The 25,714-nt window shown below is 41.5% G+C and overlaps 1 protein-coding gene across 1 annotated transcript in view; it reads right to left on the bottom strand.

Annotated features, from left to right (window-relative positions):
• Positions 1-455: 455 nt before the first annotated feature.
• Positions 456-25,714, bottom strand: part of EEFSEC (eukaryotic elongation factor, selenocysteine-tRNA specific) — a 113,102-nt gene continuing 87,843 nt past the window's right edge. The window contains exon 7 of the mRNA XM_042823720.1: positions 456-1,218. Within this exon, the coding sequence (XP_042679654.1) occupies positions 1,034-1,218 (185 nt within the window). The 3' untranslated portion in view covers positions 456-1,033. The remainder of the gene's footprint in view (positions 1,219-25,714) is intronic.

Below are 25,714 nucleotides of genomic sequence, written 5' to 3'. Positions count from 1 at the left end.
CACAGTCCAATTTCTGTTCAAGATGTCCATCTCTGTGGAATTATTGTTAGTTTTTACACTGTGGTGCTCTATGCTTTGTAAATAACAAAGAAGGGATACCACCAGTGCTCTCCTGCATGTGAGCCTAGGACATGAAATTGAGAGGTAGAACCAAAGCAGCCACGAAATCCCAATTAAACAACTAATGGTTTCTAAATCATCTTGGAGATATTCATTTTACAAGGTTTATGCTGCAATCTTCTATCATTATTTCAATGAAAGAAAGCCCATGACTATTTCCAGAGGCAACTTTTTCTTTGAAACACATAAGGCATTTTGGTTACAAAAAAAGAAAACAATTCCGGAAGAGGATTCAGCACAGAACCAGCAGGAGATTCAAAAAAGCTATATAAAAAGTCACCAAAAATAGGTTCTGAGGCCTTTGGAACAGCAGACAGAACAATTAAAACTCTCAGTTATACACATCATTATGTTTAATACGAAAAACATTTCTAGATAGAAATCATCTATAACAAAGATCCATACCAACTCTCAGATAACATCTTACATAGTTGCAGCTGAAGGCATCTGAAATATCCATTCTAGGTTCCACCTATTATATCACGCGCTTTTTGTCCCTCGCTTCACTTGGGGAAGAAAACCTAGGCAAATCAGCTTCACTTTGTGAGTTGCATGAAATTTACATCTTGACTGCATTTAGATCAATAGTGGTGGCAAACTTTCAGATTATGTGAAACCTTGAAACAATTCAGCAGAAAAGCACTGCTATGAGAATGCACGCCCCAACGCTGCCATATGACAGGTGGCATCCTTCAAGAGGCCATAAAGGTTCAAATCACTAAGATGACAAGATAAGTCCATTTAACTGAATAAAACCAGATCGCAGGGATTTCAGAAGCAGATACAGTCAGCAGGAGCTTCCAAGCTCTGCAAGGAAGGAACAGGTCTAATGCACTCAGGCAAGCAACACATTCCATCTGAATTCATTCCAGAGCCTGGTCTTTCTGGTGGGCTCAGAGGCTTCGTTGCTTTCTCAGGATTGTATCATTTTCTTCTGTGTGTCAAAGACATATCTTTTAAAAAGAAGAGTGATGGTAACAGGTTGAGCCGAATCATTCTTGCTGCTTTCATTCTCTTTGTTTGCATCCCCCTTTCCTGCCTTAGATTTTTTCTTGGAGGCAGCACTGAGAAGCATCTTGGTTTCTGGCTTCAGCCCACCTGTTAAAAAAAAAACACAAACAAACAAGAACATACATGACCAAAGAGCTTAACTACACATTGCAGCGTGTCCGGAAAAAATGAACAGGCAACTTCACTTCTGAAATCAACCAAGGAAAATATGAAAAAATGCATCTGGTACATCAGCAAAGTTACATTTCTGTATCACGCTCCTGGACTACACTAAGTTACGTGACAAGAGAGGTGCTCAGACACAGTTCATATCAGCAGCACCCCAAATCCAGTGCAGTCTCCTCCATTATCACCCCCAGACCCACTCATTCCCACACCCACAACCTGACACATGCCTCTCTAAACTGGACCAAGGTCTTCAAATATTAAATACAGACCAAAATGTAACCAGGCCAGAATAACTTACTTGGTTGAGGTAAGCCCAGCAGACTTTCCCTATTACTTGCACATATTTCCCAGAGTTTCCTCTCATTACTGAGAATATTTATAGAAATGTAGATCACAAATGAAAAATAACAGCTAAATTACTGAAGAATACAGCCCTAAGACTAAGGTGCCTCAGCATCTTGAGTTTATTTCCCAGACCTGCCATCTGGTTGGTTTTAACAAATGATGCTCTCCTTTCTCGTTTGGCCTAAAGTGCAGCTCAGGGTTACAGCTCACTTCTTAAGGGAACTAGAATTAACCTGTGTAAGATTCTGAGGATCTGAACTCCAAAAATAAGCCTTTCCCCAGATATTCACATGCAAACAAGCATTTGTCTTTTCCCTCCTAAATGGATAGAGTTGATTTAAATTTTTATCTTTTCACTCAATGGTGTCATTTTAAAGAAAAGTGAGATGCAAGAACCTGAAGAAACACTGTAAAATAAGAGATGCAGCTCCTAAAAGACCACTCCTGAGGCACTGCCTCTTTAAAGCAGAAGATAGCACGCTCCTTGGAGCACATTCAGCACCACCTGAGCACACCGAGACGTGGTTTTCAGGCATGTGGCCAACTTCAGTTCAGGTATTTTTAACCTGCGGTGTCACATAACCTTATCTCAAACACTTAATCGGTTTCTCTCCCCTCGTACTGAAATTCAGATGCGGATTCTCATATCACAGCCTGACAAAAAGCTCGAGATGCTTATGATTTGCTGGAGACAGGAGGTCTACGCTCGCAGGTGATCAGCTCTGCTCCAGACACGCAGAGCACTTCCAGCTGGCTGCGGGCACACGGCTCCACAGCCTGGGCACTTGCCCTGCAGAGCAGCAGCTAACTGCTCCAACAGCATCCCCACCCACACCGAGGGAAGGTGGGAAGCAGGCAAGTGTGCTGAAGCACCACCAGGGAGCTGCCCGTTTGCATTTCATAAGCACGGCTGCTGAGAGCAGCCCTGCAGCACAGCCACGTGGGGACCTGCAGAGTCTCTCAAAAAAAGACCCAAAACCCCACCAGACAGCACAAAAGAAAAGCAACACAACGCTAGTGACTCAAAGTGCGTCTTACACTAAGGCTGCAGAAGGCCAACATTGGGCAGAATTGACATCGTCCTGTGGGGTCTTGTATCCGGCAGCCAAGTCAGAGCAGATTTCTCTTTTCAGATGGTACACAAAAAAGCAATGATTGTTTCACTACGGAAATAATTGAGACGGTTTTTCCTTGATGGTTGAGAAGTCTGATAATGACCATTTTGCATGTGTAAGGTTCAATTAATCAAACTAGATAATATGATGTGGCTTGAGCACATTTATTATTTGGTTTTATTACACTGTATAGTCATGTTTGATGCAGCTGCTTCAATTTTTTTTAATTGGATGCTTTCATATAAATCCCATTAATATCATTAGCCTCACCATCACTCCATCTTCATTACGCAAAATTATTTATCATTACACGAATTGCAACACAGTTCCTATTTGAGAAGCTCAAAGAACACCTTGGGTGCTGCTAGAAAAAACAGCAACAGTCAAAACTAAGCAAAACAGAACAGAAACAGCACAAGGAGTGACCCCATATTGTCCCAGTCTCTTTGCAGGTACATTTTCTACTGCTTTGACCAGCCTCACGCAGTGTCCCTGAGCACTATCTCCTCTACTTTCCCAGGATGACCATTAACATTTTGTGGACAAAAACACTGCATTTTGCTTGCTAGGTTTTGTTATTGCTGCATTGCTGTTACTGGCACAGTGCTGTGTGAGAAAGCTGTTTAAATCCTCTCAGTGAGAGGCACTTTAAATTAATTAAAGCAAACAAATTCTAAAACACTTCTATTCTTGTTAGTGGCACTAATTTCCAAAAACACTAATTGATGGAAAGGAGGGAGGAAGGGAGGAGGTGAGACACTGACACAGCAGCCCGGGGTTTCTCTTTCAGGTGCATGGAGCTGAGTACCTGCTGCTGCTGAGATCAGCCTCACCGGCTGGGCATCTGCATCCCAGTGCTCAGCACAGCCACTCAATTGGATAAATGAGGAATCCCACACTGGGAAAAAAAAAAATCCATTTTCAAGAAGATCAGCACACGCTGTGTGTGGAACTGCAATGGGGAAAACACGTGAAGCCAAGTGATCTCACCTCCTGCAAGCCATCACCTCAACTTCCCAACGCAGGGAAGTAAAAGTACCCCACCTACAGCTGTTAACACCCAGATGGATTTGAATACGATATTCTGGGCAAGAAGTTTACAAAAGAAATGGAAGAACGCAGTGGTTCCTATGAGCGAAATTACGGGCTGGCAGCCAAAGGCAGCTCAGGTATTATTAAATTCACAAGGTATCTAAATTACCTAATCAGATCCCACGGCCCTCTTTCTGCAAACAGATTAGGTGGCTGGCATCCTACCCTAACAAACGGCGCTCTCTGTTTTCCTGCCGCGGTGCCAGGAGGTCTCGGGGCTGGCGAGGCTCTGCACAAAGGAGCAGGCAGGGGCAGACAGGCGCTGTAATCGCGGGCTCATCTGCCTCCGCGCGTCTCTCGCGTTACACACAATGCACGCGTTGCATTGCACAAAACCAAGGAAATGAAGGGAAATATATCTGTCACCAAAGAAGACATCAGACCTTTAATAGCTGAAATGACGGATATTTTTAGATGGAGGTCTAGTTTAACTTACTTACATTAAGGGTCTAATCTCTGCTGAACAATGGCTATGTTAGCTTGAATACATAGTGAGAAATCTGTTCCATTAATTAAGTGCTGCCTGTACTACTCGGATTCGTAGCAAATGTTAATAGATTTTTTTTTTCTTCCTCTGTTGGACAATTACTTTATTTTGCCAAGTTGCTAATGGATTAAATTGAAAAGGCCCGTGTGTTAAGAAAGACTTCAGCTTCAAAGTTCTAAGAAATGCCTCACATACAACAGTGGGAAATACCTATATATTAATATTATTAATGGGCAGTCCTCAGAGGCATAGAAAATATCTGAAAGCTTAGCAAATTCATTCCCACCCATCATAACCATGTCTGTAACAAGAAGCGCCCAGGTCTTATGTAAAAGACATCAGCTAACGCACATTAGATACAACATCTGGCAGGAAAATAGTTTAATGCTGCATGCTTTTAGTTTTAACTGTTAGTAATAATTACTAAATAAGAGCACAGACTCTGATCCTCTCTCTCAGCACAGTCTCAGAGATTACTCTAAATAGAGGTATTCACAAAACGTGCATTTTTAAAACTCAAATGAAAAGCAATGCCACACCAGGAAAATGTATTCCAAGTTTAAGAACAATTCCACATGCAAAAAAATCAAAGATAAAGACAATATTTTAAATAGTTTTTACAAATAAAAGCAAGTTCCTAATGATTAGCAGCATCTTACATTCAAACACTTCACTGTGTTCTGCAGCTCTGCCATTATTCTGGTATAGTCTGATATAGTTTGCATGGAAACACACAGATTTTAGCAATTTAGTGTAAGTTTCACACTGTAAAATTCTTGTTCATAAATACTGGCCATCAATTTTTGACTTTTTTTATTTTTTGTTTTCTTACATCCTAAGCAAAGACAGCCTTATCTATGCAAGTTTTAAGGTTTCTCTAAAGCTTCACCTTCTCTTTACATGAAAGTTTCCCAGACCTCCCTGTAACGGAGGATTTATGGTGACAACCACCCCGTGCTGACACCTGAGGTCCCACTCTGTGCCCAGGGGACCACCTCTACACCTGGCTGCTGGCAGCATCAGCCAGAACACAAACCACAGCCAATGCATACGGAGCATAAACAGCCACAGGCACCAAGGTTTACTTGTGCTTTGTTTTTACCACTGCTGCTTCAGTTCAGCAGAAGCTGGTGCATTCTCATTCCTTTTTCTAATCCAACTGCAGGATGAGATACCGTTGTTGTGTTTTTTTTCCCCTATGTATTTTTTTTTATTTCATTGTCACTTACAAGCTTAATACTGGTTTCCTTTTGTGTTACTTCCTCACTACACATTCTCCTTCACTTCATGTCAGCGTTCCTTATAAAGGCCATCTTTTCTTTCCCCTTTGCCTCTTCTGCTCCTTGAAACGACTTCCAAGTCACCTCCGCTATTTCTCCTAACATCCAGCTCCTTCTCCTGACTCCCAGTGCAGCACTTCAGCAGTTGTATCTCTTCCCTTTTTCAACTTTAATCTTCAGATTTCCCATCTCCATTTTTTACTCCCTACTTCCCATCTCCAAATTTTTACTTCCTACTTCCACAGATCATCTCTCTTTGATATTCAGGAATAGTCCCACCTCCTTCAAAAATAAAGAAATACTTGAATGGAAGATTTTGAAGGTAGAATGCTAGGCCCACTGTGGATGAGAAGCCAGATAATAGCAACTCCTTGTAGCCCAGCCAGAACAGAAGTAATTTTTAAGCAACTGATAAAAACATCATTGAAAACAGGTGCAATAATAAAGGTACTGGGCATGCTCTCCCACACAGCCAAGAATAATAATTTATTTCACTGAACAGCTTCCATCTCAGATGCACAGAGGCAGAAAAAAAGCTAAGTGCACTGGTTAGTGCTAAGGAACACGAAGGCATTAGCTAGCATGCATGACTGCAGTTTTTTTTTTTTTACAGAACTGATAGTTGTAATGGTAAAAATATATATATATTAAAAGATTTCAGGCCTCCTGATTCAGGAAAAGTTGGCTTCCATATCAAAATGAAGAAACCATCCCATTGGCGGCAATAGGAAAATCAGTGAGTGCATCCCAGTAAGTACCAGCAGTGGTACTTGCCATGGTTTGCTGGGAAGGCGTTGGCCCAGAGAAGACACATGATTCTTGCCACAGTGTTAGGAAAAAGACTGAAGCTACATCAGTAGCTATCACTGAAATAGAAAATATTCCAGTATGCACTCACTGTTAAAAAAAATTCCTAGACTGTTCTTGCTGTTATTTCCAAACCTCCCATCCATCCAGGAACACTGAGCCAACCTTGTTTCTCACTTTTGGAAAGAAAATACCTTATTTCCTTCCTTCCACCACTGCAGCCGAAGACAAGAACTCACAATTTCTCATCTCCTGTCAACATTCAAACGTTAAAAATTGACAGAAAATTAGAGAACAAGTTAGCATAGCACATAGCACAAGTCAAAAATAATTTTCAGCCAAGGCAAACGTAACCTTTTATTATGACAGGCAGACATTTTTCTTTCTTCCCGAGGGAAGTAAAGAAAAGAGCAAAACTTGAAAGAGGCAAAGGTTTGGGGATAATCCTCCCTCACAACAGACTTTGTAACAGCCGGTCTTCACAATTTCAGGATTTCCTTAACTGGAATCCTCGGAGCCTGAGCCCTCATTACACAGGTAGGAGTGTGTGACTGCACCAACGCTCCTGCTAACAGGAGCACAAAACACAGATGACCCGAAAATCAGAAAAGATCAGAGCCCCAAGCGGGATCAGTCCACTGTGCTGGGGATGGGCTCCCAGCAAGCTTAATGCAGTGACTGACCACTGAAAGGAAAACTTTTTGCTGGTATCGTGGGACTTCAGAATCCACTAAAAACATATTTGTTTTTTCTTTTCTTTAAACTGTATTTACACCTTTAAATCCCACTTTCCTATGTTCTAAACCAAAGAGAGGTAGAAGGTTCAAGCAATGCAGCACTTGTATCAGTATCAGATTCTGATTAACTTTAAAAGTTAAGGTATCAGAGGTATATTCTGTTTCCAGCAGAATGAAGGGAAATACCAGTGATACAAAAATTGCCTCTTGGGATCCTACTAAGCAAGCACACAGGTGTTCTTCACCTAGTTCTAAAGCATTTCAGCACTGCTACAAAACACATCAGTGATCTGCGCCCTAAAAACATAGAAAGCTTATGCAATTATCCCTAAAGTAATTATCTGCTGTTTTGAATAAAAAGGAGAAAGACCCACATAAAAATCAGAGGATCAATTTACCCAAATCCTTCCTCTTAAACTTTTCTTTACAGTCAGACAGAAAAGATAATAGAAACATCATATCTCTTTGCCTGAATTCATTATATTACATTAGCAGAAAATCAGAGTTGCTACCCAGCAAAGATATCCAATACTCTAACTTCTCATTTTATTGCAACCAAGGTGGCCATTTTTCTCCATCGGTATCCAGCTAAGAAAACCTGATCTGGTCAGGAAAAGGACATCTTTCTAAGCCTTCCAAGAACAACACTACTATATTGCTCTGCCCATAAATCCTGTATTAGGAACATCAGATATGCCACATCACGACTAGTAGACTAGATTAGTGGCAATCTAGAGGCTGCTGGCCCTAACAGAAAGGACAAGCATCCCATCTGCTTGTCATTAATATATGGTGCTTCAGAAAAAGCAGGGATGAAAACTGTGTCCTAAACTAATTAGAGCCCAGGACCAGGCAGGAATTTTCTACCTGACGTCAGGGTCAGCACTCATCAGCCCAGCTAATCAAAAGGTTTGAGCACATCCTACTGGAGCTGGTCTGCTCTACTCCTAAGCATTAATCAGCATGATAACAACTGTAATGCAATCACCTAGACAATTTTGATGTAATAGTTGACCATCACTCAAGAAACAAGGAATATTCCTGCCACCACCCTCACGAGGTCAGGATTTCAGCCTCAATTACATCCACAGATCAGGCAACAAATTTTGCTTATGTAAATCCCTTCACAGTTCTCCAGTAATTCTCTTTTGAATTCACACCACCTTTTCAAACATCTCATCAGCTCTCTTCAGAAACATTCTGCTGGGGTTTCAAGCTTCAGGATAGATCCATTCTTCTGTTTTGGCTGGTACAGGATCTGTTGTTATCATCTTGCCTGGCTTGTGAATATTAACAGAAAAACAGCATGAAGCTGGCCAGGGAGAGCATCAGCCTCCAAGGAGACCAGAAAGTGCACTCCCTCCTTCCAAGAGGGAATTACACTAATGCCTTGGGATCTACACAAAATATCGGTGTTCACTGTGTGATGACAAAGATCTGAAAGTCTTACAGCCATTTCAAGCAGCATACTGCTCGTGTACTGCCCAAACACTGCTGTGTCAGCCTGCAGAGCTGCCCCTGCAGGTTCAGCCTGGTGGGCTGTGGATGGAAATCCTTAACTACCAAAACGTTTTCCCATAAATTAGGGAACAGCTGCCCTGTGCCACATCCCAGATGGCTGCAGTTCAGCGCTGAACTGATTTGAGTCTTGTGTATCAATTTAAGTTTATACAGGCTTTTGGACTAAGAAACATTATTGTAAGAGGTGATAATCTAGAAATAACATGGATTTCATTATGGGCTCCTACTTAGCAGGGAAAGAGCTAATCTTCCTTGATGAGGAAGACAGAAGCTGTTTTAATTCAAGAGGCTGACCTAGGTGAAAGCTGGGGCCAACGCTGTATTTGGAAAACTCTCACGTCAGTTGGACACAGCCCTTTCAAGCTCAGTGCCAGCTCCACACAATGGCTTGAGCTGCGCTCTCCGGCAGCCCTTAAAGGCACATTTTGTATCTTGGCTTTTGCTGCAAGCAATCAAGAAAGAATGCAAGAAAACAAAACTGTTTCCCAAGCACTGTTTGCTGGTGCCATAATTAATATAATCAAACAATTCCACAAATTGCTTCCAATTGCTGGCGTCACTTTCATGTGCAGAGCCAAGCTTTCAAAGAAGGGCCCTTCTTGTCCTACATCCTTACACTGGTAACCCTTGCTTCACACAATAGTAAACAAGCCCTCGCTAAATAGTACAGGGTAATTTGTACTGTAATAGGTCCCCAAGGCACCATGGACACAATTTGAAACGCCATCTAATTTTTCTTTTTAATTAAAAAAGCAGTTACTATATTTAAGCACCAACACAAAAAAGTTCAGAGGGGACGGTCTGGAGTTTCCCACAGCTCTCTGGGACTTTTCTCAAGGTCAGGAAGAGTTTTATAGGCTCCATTGGTACAGATTTTTTTTGTTAATTAGTCTGCCATACCCTCTGCATGAAGTCAGCGTATTGATTTTCAGTCTGATATTCTTTGTATTGCTAAACAGAGCTCAAGCTCCAGTGACACACAGAATCTATCAGCAGCCGAATGGTTATCAATACCATCCGTCCCCATACACGCCTTGCCTGTCTCTCCCTCTCCATCGTCCCACACTTGCTATCCATGCTGAGGACACTCAATGCACCACAGCGCTGAGAGCACGTGTAATTCATTTTGTTTTATGCCTCTCCTTTCACAGCAAGATGCTCCAGCTGTGTTACCCATTTCGCAAATCCACATCGTATAACTGCATTTTCACCTGTTTTTTTTTGGTCAAAATTTATGACAAATAATTACTGTCACCTGAAGCCATGCAGTAGGACAGTTTTCTGCATCATACATACACCCAGTCTATCATAGCCTTGCTTCATGAGCACTTCATTAAGTACACAGACCCAGGCACACTTCAGAAGCCTACTTGCAGTTCCCACTGTGAGTTTTCCAAAACACATCCTAACCCCACATACTCTTCAGCCCCAAAGCTCCAAAAAGTAGCCCTGAAATGCACTGACACTTGGGATTTTCATTTCTTGGCTAGCTGGCCGTACTGCAATACACATCAGTTGAGAATACCAAAGCTGACCTTCTTGCAAGGCCAGCATGTATTTCAGTTGCAGTTACACTGCACGTCACCAACATTTGTTGGCTAAACCCTTCTAGGGCAATCTCCTAAAGAAGTCTTCACAATTCGCGTTCCTGGAACACAGCCATGATTTACATGCATCCTGCAATTCGTTGTTTCTGTTTGCCAAACATTAACACAGGGTACATCAGAGACTCCAAGGCACTGCAATTACAAGGTCTTGGCTGTGCAAATTACATGTACACACACCACAAGAACCAACTCGCAGAGCTACAGGACAGCCACCGTGGTAATCTTTTGATCTTCACACTGTCCCATTAGCCTCAGGGAGAGGATTTTCAAAGTAATATTTGCAGCAGTTACATATGTGCTTTCAGAGCATTAACAAGCCTGCAATTATGTCAGCTAATTACTAGATCAGCAATTATTCATAAACTGTTTTCACTGGATGGTCACTCAAAGTCCATACAGTCACTGAGATCATGCCCAAGTGCTACTTCAGTCACTGCCTCAGCATGCCAGCTGGAAGAGCTCTCCCAGAAAGAGGGAACAGGCAGAGCTGGTTATGTTGTTGGTAATGTGCTTTTAGTCTACACATTCCTCAAACTCCCTGAAACAAAAAAGGCTGCCTTGAGTGCATGGGAAATGCTCAGCACAGAGCAAGAGCAGCTGTGAAAAAACTGAATAAGAACATTCAATTATGAATATAAATATATGTAATAGGAATGTACACAGGCTCTTGGTACAACTCAACAATTTAACAGTCACAGGTAGGTCAGCATTAATATCCGTATCCATTCAAAACACTCCAAGAGAGCAGTGCCTTAAAATCACAGTTACTTGGACCAGGAAGGAAGGAAGATTGCTTGTTTTTAAAATTGATCATTCTCCCTAGGAACAACAGGCATTTGGTGCTCTGCAGTTGTTGGGGATCAGGACTCTGCTAAATCAAAGCTGACCTCATGATAGATTCCTTTTTATCAAAGGGAACTCACCCTCTCTTTCAGAGAACCTCAGCCCCCCAGGATTACATGAGCACAATAAATATTGACAGTTGAACAGCTATACTGGACTGTAGCTTGTCCTTCACTGCTCGCTCCTCAGCATGGCATACTTTTGTTCTTGCACACAGCTTTGTGTTCCCTTGCATGACTCCTGGCAGGAATACTTAGTATAAAGTCACGATCTCCCGTAGCACTTTTACATAGCCAGCTTGACAAGAAATCTCTTTTTCATCAGATCCCATCACTAATTTGACTCACAGGAGTCTAGATATTCATGTATTCTGCTGTACATACAGCCCTGCCAGCACTGTCCATTCTCATCACGTGGCTCCAGCTACTAGGCCTGAGGACCAGGCACATCCATGTCACTGGACCTATATGAAGTATTCACAGCCAGGATGTGAGAGAGGGAAAGAAACACACAGACATTCACACAACAAGTGACATCTGGGGTACTGTAGTCCAAGACACACTTAAACAAGTTTAGTCCTTGCTAATTAAATACTCAAGCCAGGGGGGAGAAAAATCTCCAAAATGTGCTAAAGAATACAGCCACATTATCTAGAAGTAGTTCAAGGAACAAGGAAAGGGACTTCCCTAAATCTAAAATCCACAGAGTATCAAGCTAAATTTAACTGAGGTGTGGGAGCTCTTGGGTCAGAGTCAGGCAGAGTTGCCCCAGAAGACAGAGTTATTGTCAGTATCCCGGTACCTATAGAACAGTAAATAAACAAGATGAACAACACTCATGCTCTGAAACAAAATATGTTCTGAATCCAACGCAAGGGACCAAAATCCCATCCATGCAGTGAAAAGGCAACAACTACAGCAACACCACCAATACAGAATTTCCGAGAGCAGCCTTTCAAAAAGGCACACAGTGTGGAAAAAGTTCAGGTTAGCAGATGTGACAGAATCAAAGGCAATTTATTACAAAGCAGCTTCAAACCGCAGTGCCAGATCCGCAGCCGGGCTGTAATCCTCCCATCTTGATGTGCACGAGGCACCCGAGAAGCCCGCTAAGCTGGACCAACTCCGCTGCCTTATCCCAGGCATCTGCTGCTTGTGCGGGTCCAGAGTTTAAGTTGGTGATATTCATCTTCCCCTGGGCTGCCTTTATAAAGCAATCCTAAACAATGGGACTTCAGAATAAAGAATAAAACATTTAATTTTTGTGGGCTTTTTTTTTTTTTTTTTTTTTAAACTTCTAGGCAAGGGCCTTTAATGCGATTAGAAGGGGGAGGGGGATTGGATAGCAGCTTTTTTCTTTTTTATGTTATGTATATTGTGTGTAAACAAATATGCAATTTGCTTTAAAAAGATAAGGTGATTAAATTTTTATCGGGCTTGTACTCTGTTGTCACCACAACAAAGAGAATTAGGAGGAGGAAAGAAAGGCCTTTTTATTTGAATTATGCTCTTACCAGAGGTTCTCTACAGCACAGCTGTAAAGCCACTCAATGTTCTCCAAACAGGCCCTTTGATTGCATTTTATTCAACTTGTTTGCATTTGGAGCAATCGAAAGGAAAAGAACACTCCACATTTTGATGTCTTAATGTTCCTTAATACCTTCTTTAATTTATATTAAGCTTCTTAACTAGGGTGATGAATTCTTCAAAAACAATAAAGACCTAGCGCAGAAATCTCTCACACACCATGAAAATTGAAATTATAATGTATTCATGGCTTTTTTTTTGTTATAAAAAAAAACATTATTTAGAAGAAAGATTTTAAAGCAGAGAAAAAAAATCCTGAAGTTGCACGAAAATTACTTGATCCACAGAAACAGATGAAAGTTCAAACTAATTATTACAAGGGAAATAAAATGTTGTCTGAGGTGGAACAGAAGAAATAGTATGAGAATGTTGGGTTACTGTGAAGTTTTTAGTCTTTTAATAACCTATAAATTCCTTCTCCACAACTTCCTATGAAACAGAACTCTGGAAAATGTTTAGTTTTTTTTTACCAAGGCCAATTTGATGATCTTTTTTCTCTTTTCTTATTCCCAGTTTTCGTCCCTAAGACCTTCAGGTTCACATCCCATGGTGCATTTTCCCCCCAGCTGTCCTTCACAGTCTGCCATCACCAACAGCTCACACCGAGACTGGTGATGGCCAACAGGGCACCGCAACCCCACAGACAGAGCAGCTTCAGGGGGCACACAGCCAGCAGGTGAGGTTCCCAGAAACACCATTCACAGGTGGATCATCCTCCAAGGGAGCCCAGATGAGGAAAGCTGACCACGACTGAGAATTCTGTAAGCACAGCCTGGTGCCAGGAGGCACACTGCAGTGATGGGTGTGTGGGTACCGCCGAGTGACGAGCGAACTTCCAAACAGGCATTCAAAATATCCTTGAACTAACATGCTACTAAAAGAAAACATATTTTTCATCTGGATTTGCATATTGTTATTTTCTGTTAACATTCGCTGACTGCTCACCTCCTTTTCCAAAGTCACATTTTTAAGCAAATCTCCAAATGCAAACCTTGTGATCAAGCCTCCTCCATTTACAAAATGCTCGTGGAAAAGCTTGCCCAGCTGTACCAGTAAACAACGGGCCACAACGATTAAAGCAAATCATAAAACAACACAGTGTGCTGCACTGACTACAAAGTAAAACAATACTGATCTTAATCTAATCCAAAGTACCGTGGGTGAAAACAACACCTCCCTGTCCTGAGCAGGGTCACACCACGCAGGCACAGAAGCATCAAACCCAACAGTTTAAGAGTGCATATAGGCGACTACAGCAAAACTGAACTACTGAGAAACTGCAGACTGTCCAAGGCAGCAGGGCTTTGTAAGGTAGCTCTCTACCAAAGGGCTGTACATCACCACCCCCTACCGCAGCATCAGGTCTTCTTCACGTACATCTGCCCTACAACTAATCCCTGCTTTTGCAGCAAACAGAAAGATGCCAAAATGGAAAATAAGTGCAGTGCAATATTAACTGCACTTATTGTCTGGCTATGTCTAACATGTCCCACCTATTCCAAAACTTCGCATTTTCATAAGCAAGTACATAATTTGCATGTGCAACACAGTATGTAACCACTTAGAAGCCTTAATGGTTGTATCTATGAAAGTTTGTGCCTTTAAGCAGAAATGATTCATGAATTTTAATTTGTTTTAAATGTTGAAAAATTCCATCCAAGTAAATTGAGTCAACAAGCCAGCAAAGGATGAAGACATGGATCTGCTTTTTATTTAAAAGAAACTCAAGTCTATACATTTCTTAGTCACCCACAAATCCTCCAGCAGTGAAAAAATACTTTACAAGAACTAAGTCTCCTGCATTTGTTCTAATTAAGACACTCTGCTTCTCCCCATTCAGCACATGCTAGTTGAGAAACACTGAGCCTTACCCGATTTTCTTTGTGTTATGTATCTACTACTATTTTAAAGTGTTCTTACGGAATTGAATCAAAGATCCCGGGCTTTAGCAAAAGTGAAAAAGATTGCAGAACTTTTTGTAAGCTGCTTCAGCATCATGAATCTCAAAAACATGGGAAGTCATCACCCTGCCCTCCAAATGAAGACATTTAAAACAAATGTTAGCGTTATTTTTGAAGGCATAACCGTTATTCGTATTCACTTTCTCAGTATTAAGAGTCTCAGTTTAAGTTCTTAATGCTTTTTCCCCCCCTCAGTAATCACAAAGCCCAGAAATACAACTCTGAATCCCAAATTAATGTTTTTTAAAAGCTATTTTACAATACTTGTGCTCCAAATAAACAGCAACACAAAGTCCTGCACAGCCACACAGAGACATGCTTATAGAGAAGCAGAGACACTTAGTCAGACCTTAACTGAGATAGCAGAAGTTGCAGAGATAGTGACAGATGGAGCACACAGTAACAACTGAATACATCCATCCATGCCACAGCAATACTTCCATTTTTCTAGGCAAGCACCCAAGGGCTGGGTTTCCTTCCTCAGCACACTCTTCCTGGGGCACAGACTGTTCTAAAAGCCAGTGAAATAAAACAAAATGCAGGTACTGCTCCTGTCCGAGACTATGGGAAGCTGATTTAAAGCTTGAAGTAGATTAGTGCTCCTGAGCCACTCCCCAGAAAAGATTCTGCTCTTCTCTTTGCACTTTCCAGCTACTGATATTGCGTAGGCATAAGACGTAGGCAGTTTACAAAGCTCAGAAGCAGGAATTATCAACTGTCCTCATGTCAGGTGACTGGCTACAGGAGAAAAGTTACAGCAGCTTAACTGAATATTCCCACAAGCAGTGCCAACCTGCTTCAGTGCCTGGGTCCACAGCTGCAAGTGCGAGGGGAAAGGTTCACCACTTGTATTTCAGTCAGCTCTGTGGACTGCTGACCTTCCCCAAGAGCCACTGCACACTGCCAAAACACCAAATCCTCTTGCACTTCCCCCAAAAACTTGGTGTTTCCAAGGAGTACAGTATAACGCAGCACTGAAGGAGAGGAACGTTAAATTATAGAAGATGCAACGTGACCAGCCAAAAAACACAAACAAGTTAAACATAAATTAACCCCATTTCCAAAACCACAAAGGCAGCATCTTGTATGATGAGTGCTTATTTCATTAAGTTTGGGTTCCAGTACAGTCCATTTCAGGAGCAAGAGTTCCCACGCTTCAAAATTTATTTTCCTTGACAAGTAACTGTTAAACATGTGCCTTATGCTAACATACTGTTGGTGATATACTGTGTTACTCAAGGACAACACAGAGATACAGCTTAACCTATTAACCTGAATTACCTGCAAATGACCCCAACAAAGCACGGAATATCTTTCACCCACTTGGCCTGACAGAGGTTTTCCTCTGATATTGGACTTTTTGAAGGGGAACAGAGCAGAGATGAGACAAATTCACATTAAGTTTTCTCTGAAACCTCTTCTGCATTTTCCTACAAGCTCCTCATGGTAACTTTATGATACCACTCCAGTCAGCTCTGTACTTCACAGAGGCCAATAAAAGGAAACAGTGTCCCTTTGAACACCCATCTGCAACTGTGTTCCCTATTCAGCCCCCTGCCTCAGGCTTGCAACTCCACCCTCCCTGACTCTCCAGCTATAACCTCAAGTGTTCCTGATGTCTCCACTTATCGTTGGGGGCAGAGCTGATCAACTGCAGGTTCTATGACTGCAACCAAGAAGCCATTTACGATCCTAACAGCTGGTACTGATTTTGCAGCAGAATCATGTCAAATCTGTGGTTCAAATTCACTCTCCTTTTGCAGAGGGGGAAAACAACCAGTTGGGGAAAAAAAAAAAAAAAAAAAAAAAAAAAAAAAAAGGAAAGACTGGGAAAGCGTCATGGAAAAAACAGCAGCATAGGAACCATCGTAGCACCCTAAGCCAAGCCTGAGGTCCTGTCTTACCCAGGTTCCTTCCTTAACAAGGGATGCTGGAGGAGAAGGAACTGTGCAGTGCATGACAACAACAAGCCATGTTCTCCTGTCCAAGATCTACGCTCCACACAGACAGCAGCGTGAGGCAGAACTATCTTGGGTCATGCCCAGCAAGCAGGCACCTCAGATGCCTGCATAGGTCAGCATGCCCACCCCGCACTTGATTAGGCTGGCTCAGCCTTCACAGGGCTAAAAAGAAGCAGCCAGCATTCCCTCATCATCTTTATTGAGGATGAGAGAACTCCAAGTGTTCACGAAGTGTTTGTTTTACATGCAGTTCATTGAGGCTGCTGATCTACAGTAAGTTTACATTAACGTTTACACTGCTGAAATTCAGGCTCTAGTAAAAACTATGTGAGGAAAGGAAAAGCTGAGTCTCTGTAAAACATACCAGATGCTGCTCCCTTCCAAACAGGTTCAAACAACATGTCCTAGAGAGCTGTTCTCAAGATGGCTGTCCTTTTTGCCTTTGAAGGAAGGTCTTCCCCATGGCCTTCTGTGCCAAGAGTCTGGCTCTTGGAAGGAGTGCGGATACCTCGCCTGAAACTCACAAGTGGTTGAACAATGGCAGCACCATAACTCCCTCTCAAGCAGAAATCTGCCTTTGGATCTGAAGCGAACATATTTAAGACAACGTGGTACCATCTCTACTGCAGGCACAATAAAAATCAGTTTGCAAACAGGAATGAGTCTTTTTTCCTCACATCAGGCAAAAACAAGCAAGGAAAGGCAAGTCAGAAGCGAGAAGTACAGAGCAACTGTTACTTTTAGGATTTGGTTTCACATAGACATGCATCTTTGATCTACCAACACCGCTAGAAGTGACAGCAGAGGATATGAGTATCCAGAGGAGAGCTGCTAGACCTCCAACTCCAAAGTATACTTCTAGTTAATTTCATGGGAACAAAAGAAAAATAGCCATAACGTTAGAAGAAGGCTGTGCTGACTTCTAATGGAAGTTAGTTTGTACTTCACAATCTAAAATTATAATGGACAGACCGCTCTATTCCCACCTTTTATTCAGTCCTATTTTACTACTCCAAATATATACTACCTAAATTTGTATACTCTTTAACAGTAGTTAATCTTCAATTAAAATACCTAGAGCAGAAACTTAGATAACTGGTTTAAAAGGTAAAAGCTTATTGACAAAAACGTATTCTTCATATTGCCTTTTTTTTTAATTCTGCATATTAAAAATGTCATTTTTGTGACTTGAAAAAAAATCTTCAGGAATAATGAAGGCTAACAAAAGACTGAAGAGCAGTAATTTAAAAAGCTCCATATGTAGCATCCTGATTACTGTATCTGTCCCCTTTCCATAACGAAGGGAGAAGTCACCAAACCGCCGCCTGTCCTTTCTGGTGACAAGGAAGGGCGAAGAGGACAGAGCGCGTTCAAGGCATCATCCTTCAGGCTGTAAGAAAGAACAAGAAGCCTCCTGCAGCACAGAATGTGGGTGTCAGCGTCCGGCACTTTCTTGGAATACGGTAACCCCAGCTCTGGTGGTCCCTTGCACATGTACTTAATTTGGGAGCAGCTGGGTTCAAAAGTTTATCCTCACTTTTTGACCTGCAAAGGTTTAGCGTGTGGGCGCGCACATGAGTGTGCACATCATACCACACAAGCTGAAGATGTGCAGCCACAATATACACCGTGTTTAGGTGTATGGTTTTGCACACAGAACACACTGCACTTATTTTAAAATACCATAATACTGTTCAGCTTGCATTGGATCAGCGTGCATTATATGCACGGTCAGCCTTCCCAACTCAAACATGGTGAGTCTGCATTTTAAAATTCAGTAAGCTTCTGGAACGATCTGGCATAATTTCAAGAGGGCACATTAATGAAAGAATTTGCTAATTGCAATACTACTTACTTAGATTCAACATGCTTCTTAGAAATACAATCACCAAACTCGCAAGCCTGACCAGATTAACGTCACTTACAAGCTCATCGTTGGCATACCTGAGTAACAGATACAATGGCCAGAGAGTCATATTTATAGCTTTACATCACTGCCACAATGAGCTGAAAATAGGAGTGAAGTAAGAGAGGCTGGGAGACCTGAGAGCACAAGAGAGCTTCTTGGTACTGGTGAAGGTTGTGAATTTATAGCACATTTGTGATAGGGTTTGAACATTCCAGCAACCACTATGACTGAGATAAACAGCAACTCATTAATCCATGGAAATGTGACAGTACAGCTGAGAGCAATAGTTTTCACTGCACTTGTGTTACTCTGCAATCTTGGATAGATTGTTTACAGAAGCTCTCCACTTGTGCTGATAGCAGTAAGTGCTCTACGTACCAGCGAATCTTGCATTCGTAACATGCAGCATGTATGAAATAGTGGATTGTTTTATTTAAAAGATAAAAGCAGCACACAATGGATAAATATTCCACAAACAGAAAATAATTTTTCAAATGAAACAAGCACTTTGTTGATAAAAGTCGTAATTTTCAGTCAGAATTACACAACAGGAACTTTATTACAAATCAGCTCCAAATACAACACGGGAAAAACACTGTGTGTAACACAAACCAAGTAAAGTATGTAGGCATAATGGCATAGAAAATAAAAGTTCTTAACAGAGGAGCCCATACATCAGCAACTGAAACTGCAAATTAAAACATAGGACGGTGCCCAGGGGGAAAACTTTGCACAAAGACACTACAGATGGCCAGTCTATGAAGACCAGACTACTTGGCCAATGCCAAAAAACGCTGAGCCTCCCTTCAAAAGCTGCAGGGACAAACAGTGAAAAGTTAATGATCGGAGCCATTGTGCATTTCAGACTTTCTTACAACCTAAAGACCAGTACGGCTTTCCATGGACATTTTCAGCTTTTAACAGAAATGTTTTACACAGTGCATTAACTTCAGATTCGATCCCTCAAAAGGTGAAAAATAATGGCAAAAACTCCAAGAAAATGAAAATCGTATTTTCATTGTCATACAGCAGTTGCATGTTGTGCCTCTAAGGAAATACTTGTGAATGACTTTAATTCCAGTGCAGAGTACCCAACTACTTTTTCTTTTCAGACAATAAATAATTGGGATGTTTTACTGAAGAAGAGAAATAAAATAAAATTCATTGAACAATAAAAGGACAATGAGAGAAGAATAGGCTCTCCAATGCCATGCAAGCCCCAGGGCTGAGAGCTCTACGCAGGGAAGACCACCGCTTGCCGCTGCGCGTGGCAGGGACAGCACATCTATTCTCTCATAAGTAAACTGGATTCTGCTTGCTTTTTTATGCATAAATCTGGAGTGACTCTAGGCATTCAATGATTGAAATGAGAACACAATTGAACCAGTAACCGTTGGTTATTTCAATGAAAACGAGGAACAAATACTGGCTTTGAGATGCCCCAAAATTGCAATATAACATGCTCTCGGGGCATTAAAGCCTATGGGCAGACATTTGGGTTGAGAGTTGAGAAACCTAGGCCTAGTAAAAATTTTGTGCAACTTACTGCTTCACAAATTTTGAAAGTTTGAATTTTGTCCCAATGTCCCCATGTACAAAAAAGGGTTGAGAATGCAGCAACTCTCTGTGCAATATCTTGAAATATATGGTCCTTTCTTGTTAAGTTACATAACATCATTCAGTTTGGAAAGCACCACTGTTGATAAACCTGCCAGTTCCTTTTAATTTCATGTTTAAACAACTCGACTGAGGTCTGAAGATTGTGATTTATTTCCGATTCTATTTTCTTTTTAAAAGACTTTTCTTGGAAATGTAATTCATGAGTTCAGTGTTTCATCAAATATGCTTTTGTTAAGTGCTGTTGAACAGGCACATTACTCAGGGTCACAAACTTTAAGTCAAATCACAAGCAACTCCTGTCTGTTTTCTGTGGCTTCCATGCCTACCACAGAAGGCTAATTATTTTACAACAAAACTTGAGAAGTGTATTTTCTCCCCTAGAGCTGTATTTGTTCATTGTTTCAGAAAGTTTTGTGTTCCCAGAGCATGAATACATGTCTGCAGTTCATATTTTCCCACCAAAACCACAGGGCTTGATCCATCCACACACCATCAAGAACAGTCATGTTGAAGGTAAATTACATACTTAAGCAGCATTAACTTATGATCAATGCCAAATTTAAACCACAGTGAAAGAAAATAGAGTTCAAAAATCAATTAAGAATCAGAAGCATCTCTTAACTTGCCTAGGCTGTAGGTCTTCCAAGGTTACTGGTTAAAAAAAAAACAACTCTCTAAATTCTTCATAATTGTTCAAGAAAAATACCAGTAATGCCTACTACCAATTCTAGTAACCTTATTACAGCAGGTTTTGGACCATTCTGTCCTCAGAAAACAATTCACCTCCCTGTACCCATTTCTTCAACAACCTATACATAATAGTGAGAGAAAAAAATCTCCTTTTTTTTGTCTGATTTTGGAAACATTCTGTAACTAGCTCTGGTCTGTGTACATTTATATTCCAACGCTTCTCTTAAATTGTTCAAAAGAAAGTCACAATTCTACCACAATTTTTTTTAAACCTCATTAGAAGTACTATCAATATAAAATGGGATATGACATGAGCCAACAACTGCCACTTTCAATGCATTAAGTATTAGAAACAATCTTTTAGGCTTTTAACCAAAAAAGACAAAACCAAAGCCAACCATCACCATGCAGCCTTCACTTGCAGCACAGCAGGGATTAATTGATGAAGCAGGCCCAGGTCAGAGCAGGCAGCACCAGTGCCTTACACTCTCATAGGTCATGAACCTATGGGACTTTACAGCATCTCCTAAGGCTGGAGCAAGCTCTGCTGCTGGTAGGAGGGCGCTGACAAGCAGAAGCAACACTCTGGAGCAGAACAGCATACTTATTTCTTATTAGGATACTTGAAAAACAAGCACAAGCTTTGATGTGCATACAGACACTAACAAAAGGACACTCTTCAGAATGCCTTCGGTAGTACAGTTCTACAAGATACTCTCTTACCTTATAAAGCCAAAAGACCAAATGTCACAAATGGCATCAGAACCAGAACTCCTCAGTTCTCATTCACTGCACTGCCACAGACCCACTTTAATCCCTCTATATCTCTTCTCTGCCTCTTTGGAATATGGACAATATCTTAATTCACTGGGTAAAAGGAATGGATGAACTTCCACCTGCTTGTGAAAAGTTCAGGTGCTAGCAAGAAGACTAGTGCTACAACATATCTGGGAGAAGGACTTGAAACAACTGCTACCCATTACATTCACACTTACGTAAGGAATACAATAATAAAATTCACATACAAATATGCAAAAATTCAAAGAACTCTACATGCAATTCCAGAATCTGACAGACTTCTGCAAAAAGCCATGCTTTACCCCCTTTGCCTCATACTGAGATAGACAGAGTCTGGCAAATTGAGTACTTAGCTTTTCCACACCTGTGGGTTTTTGTTTTGCTTTTTTTTTTTTTCCTCATTTGTTTTGTCTGTTTTTAATTTATGTAACATTTGCAGAAAAACAGTTTCACAGTAGTTTCCTCATCTAAACAACAGATTAGATGGCTAGGAGTGGTGAGGATCTGAATGTCTAGAGAGCTGAGCTGATTATGTCAGTTCCATTCTTAGCACAACTTCCAAAACATGCTGACAAAAATGACAGAAATCATAGAAATACAGGAACAAAAGTCTCAGGGCATTGTTTCTTACCAAAATAGACATTTCTATTTTTAGGAATAAAAACAAACCAGAATAGTCATTGCTGTACAGTGTCTGGTCTAGAAAGGGAAGTTTCCAGACGTTGTACAAGACTTGCGAACCTCACCCAAAAACAAAGAAAAATGGGATCTGAAGCTCTTAAAATCGATTAAAAGCAAGTGTTAAGCTCTGTTAAAGGAGTTAAAAGTTTGTTCTAGTTCCCACACTGTTCTGAATCACTATTTTATCTTAATCACTAATACAGTCTAGTCTTTCCCCAAAGCCCATGGTTACTTCCTACCACATGCTCCCTTCCACAAATACAAGTGTAGGGCCAGCACAAACACTGTGTAGAAAGAGCCTTATTCCCTGAAAAACTTGAGATAAGAAGTTGTGATATATAATCTCCTATGACAGAAACTTCTTGTTTGGGAAAATCAGCGATCAAAAGTAGCATCATCATATACAGCTGAGTAAATGACAGAAATAAAGGCTATGTTTTGCTTTTGGCAATTACAAACGTGCCCAGTAAGACATACGGGGCACGAGTAACTGCAAGGGGACAGAAAGAGCCAGCAATGGGGAATAAGATGCCAGATGACAAAAGGTTATATACATAATTAAAAAAATCCACTTTCCAAGATCTGGAAATTATGTGGATCATACACAGCTCTCTCAAACAGCAGCCAAAAATGTACACGCAGTCTCAGGTCAGCGTTTAGCAAAAGCCCACAGTGAAATTCATGAAACCTCTTTGGACACAAAGCAGTGAAATCAAAAAGCATGGATGTTCAAATTGCAACTCCGTCTTCCTGCAAGCACTACACACAGCATTCCTTTGTATAACCTTGGCTGCAAGCCCACTGGTTTCACCACTGAATGCGGAGACGCACTGTAAAGCTTTTATATTTGTGGAAGCGTGTTGAGAAACTGCCTGAGAAGTGCCAGCACGTCTGAAATGCCACCAGGCTGTACCATCTTCAAACCACGTGCCACATTAAGGAGAGATTAATAATTAAGATGGGGATAAAACAGGTCTAACGAGCCCAACTTAATAAAGGAAATAAAATTATAACTACTGCAACCTCTCTCCTTTCACGATGACCAAATACGGTGCACTGGATCGGCTTTCAGCTCTGTGAAAGGCTGGGGGGAAGGGGAAAGGCTCATTTAACAGTTGGTCCCATTTAGTCATACAGAGCTGGAAGGAGGCAAAAGGGTAGTAATTTAGTGATGAAGAAACTCCAAAGACCACGAAAAGCATGGCAGCCTCCTGAGATGGGGTTTGCCAAAAGGCTATTTTGGGGACGGATAGGGCTACAAAGCTGCTATTAAGCTTCAATCCTTAAAATAAGCCCATAAACTCAAAAAATATTTATCTGGAAGGGTGGCAGCCCAATAAAAGTTTTATGAATGTTTTAAAGCTGCCCTGTCAAGGGGCTGGCCACTCAGTCACCTCCCTCCCTCCCAAAAAACAACACCCGCAAGAAAGCTGGGCCGTGTGTCAGGTTCCCAAGCAGGAATAACAGGACAGCCTGACAAACGGCCTCCTGCCATCCTGCACAGAGGCTCACAGCACACAGGCCTCCCTGCCTCCACCATGGGGAGCAGGGCCTCCACCCCAGCAGGGAATAGGATCCTCTGGAAGCCATCGTCTGGCCTCTCAGGGACCTGCTCCTCCTCTGTGGCTATCACCTGTTGGGAAAGTCAGCATACCTAAGTAAGGGACATCACAGAGAAACAAGAAAAATCTCAGAGAGGCGGACAGCAGGACGGAGGTGAAGGAATAGGGAAAGTCAGCTCTGAACTTCCGTGCATCTCATTATTGTTAACACTTAGGGCTATACACTGGAAAAGGAAAATCAAGCTGATGCCACGCAGGCAAAAATGCTAACTTGGTTTAAGAACATGCAATTCATTTGTTAAACTGTATGTGAGGCAATTCCAGATACAAGAGGGATGCTGTTTCTTCCTCTTGCTACACATTTTCTCCTTTCCAGTGTTCCCATAATTACCAAGTCTAAAATCCCATTCAAAGCTTGACTGGAGTAAACTTGGCACTTCTTCAAAATCCAAGGGAGACAGCCACCCGAAATGTCTCCTTTCATTTTGTCACATAATACATGCATGAACTTTAAAAAGTCAAGCAGAAATCAACCAGCCAACTCCTAACCACCCCAGGCTTGTGGCAAAATGAGCTACCCACCCTGAATCATAGAATCAGTAAGACTGGAAAAGACCTAAGATCCCCTAGTCCAACTGTCCACTTACCATCAACACTCCCCCACTAACCACGTTCCTCAGCAATACATCTCGATGTTTCTTGAACACCTCCAGGATGCTAACACCACCATAACAACAGCAGCTCCCTGGGCAGCCTGTGCCAGTGCCTGACCTCTCTTTCAGAGAAGTTTACCCTAATACTCAACCTGAACTTCCCTGATGCAGCCTGAGGCTGAGGTGTGATGCCCACATACACAACAGAGCAATGCAGACTTGCCTGGGCCACAGTGGAGATGTATGGCTGTGGCCAGTCCGGGGGATGGTTGGCAAGACAGATGTTTCCTGTCATCAGTGTGATGTCTGCACTGTTACAGATATTTTTCTTCATGTATTGTGTTACTCCGGCTATCTTAGTGAATTGCCCATCTTGTAAAATTCTTTTAATTATGTTATTTTCTTCTTATCTGCATTATCTAAAATTATTTATAGTATTTTCATCATAGTTTCAAACACTGGTTATAAACACTGCTGCAGAAGTTATTAGGTGGGGATCCATATACATACATACACACATCCATATACACACACAGACATACAATTTACTTTACAACCGCCCTGAAATGCTGTAACGTGATTTTATTTTCTCAACTTACTTTTCCACCAAACAGACTAGACCGAGAAGATCCAATCTGCCTTCCCCTGGGATCCCTAAGCAGCAATCTTCCCCCGATGGCACAGCACTGTCCTGTACTTGAAGCCTTGTTGGCTGCTTCTTTCTGGGGGAGCAGCAGAGCCGCTGAGCCAGAGTTTGGCAGGAGTAAGTGCTCTGTTAGATTAAATTTCAGCATAATGTTCTCGATAGGAATCGGAGCACCATCCCTAAAGTGCAACGGGAGGGTAAAACGCCAACCACCAAGACGGATGGTTTGTTTTTATTTTTATAGAGATTTTCTAAACCTCAACTTTCACCTCTTAGCCCCCACCCCCTCCTGTTCTCAGTCACCTCCAATCGCCCATCTGTCTGCTTCATTTAATAGAAACCTATATTTCCTTGCTAATGGATGCATTTGGCTAAGAAGATAATCTCTTTGTGTTCGCTTCAGTTGTCACATTCCTGTTATCATATTAATACTGATTAAATACAAAACCCGACGTTTAAGTCAGACCCCACACATTATTTAAAAGCGACAAGACGTTCATATTTTGGCACTTTG

The sequence above is a fragment of the Centrocercus urophasianus genome, unplaced genomic scaffold (genome assembly GCF_019232065.1).
Source record: "Centrocercus urophasianus isolate 14NV4802_14NV808 unplaced genomic scaffold, USGS_Curo_1.0 seq_22, whole genome shotgun sequence".
Lineage (NCBI taxonomy): Eukaryota > Metazoa > Chordata > Aves > Galliformes > Phasianidae > Centrocercus > Centrocercus urophasianus.
This window is presented reverse-complemented; position numbering and strand designations above follow the sequence as displayed.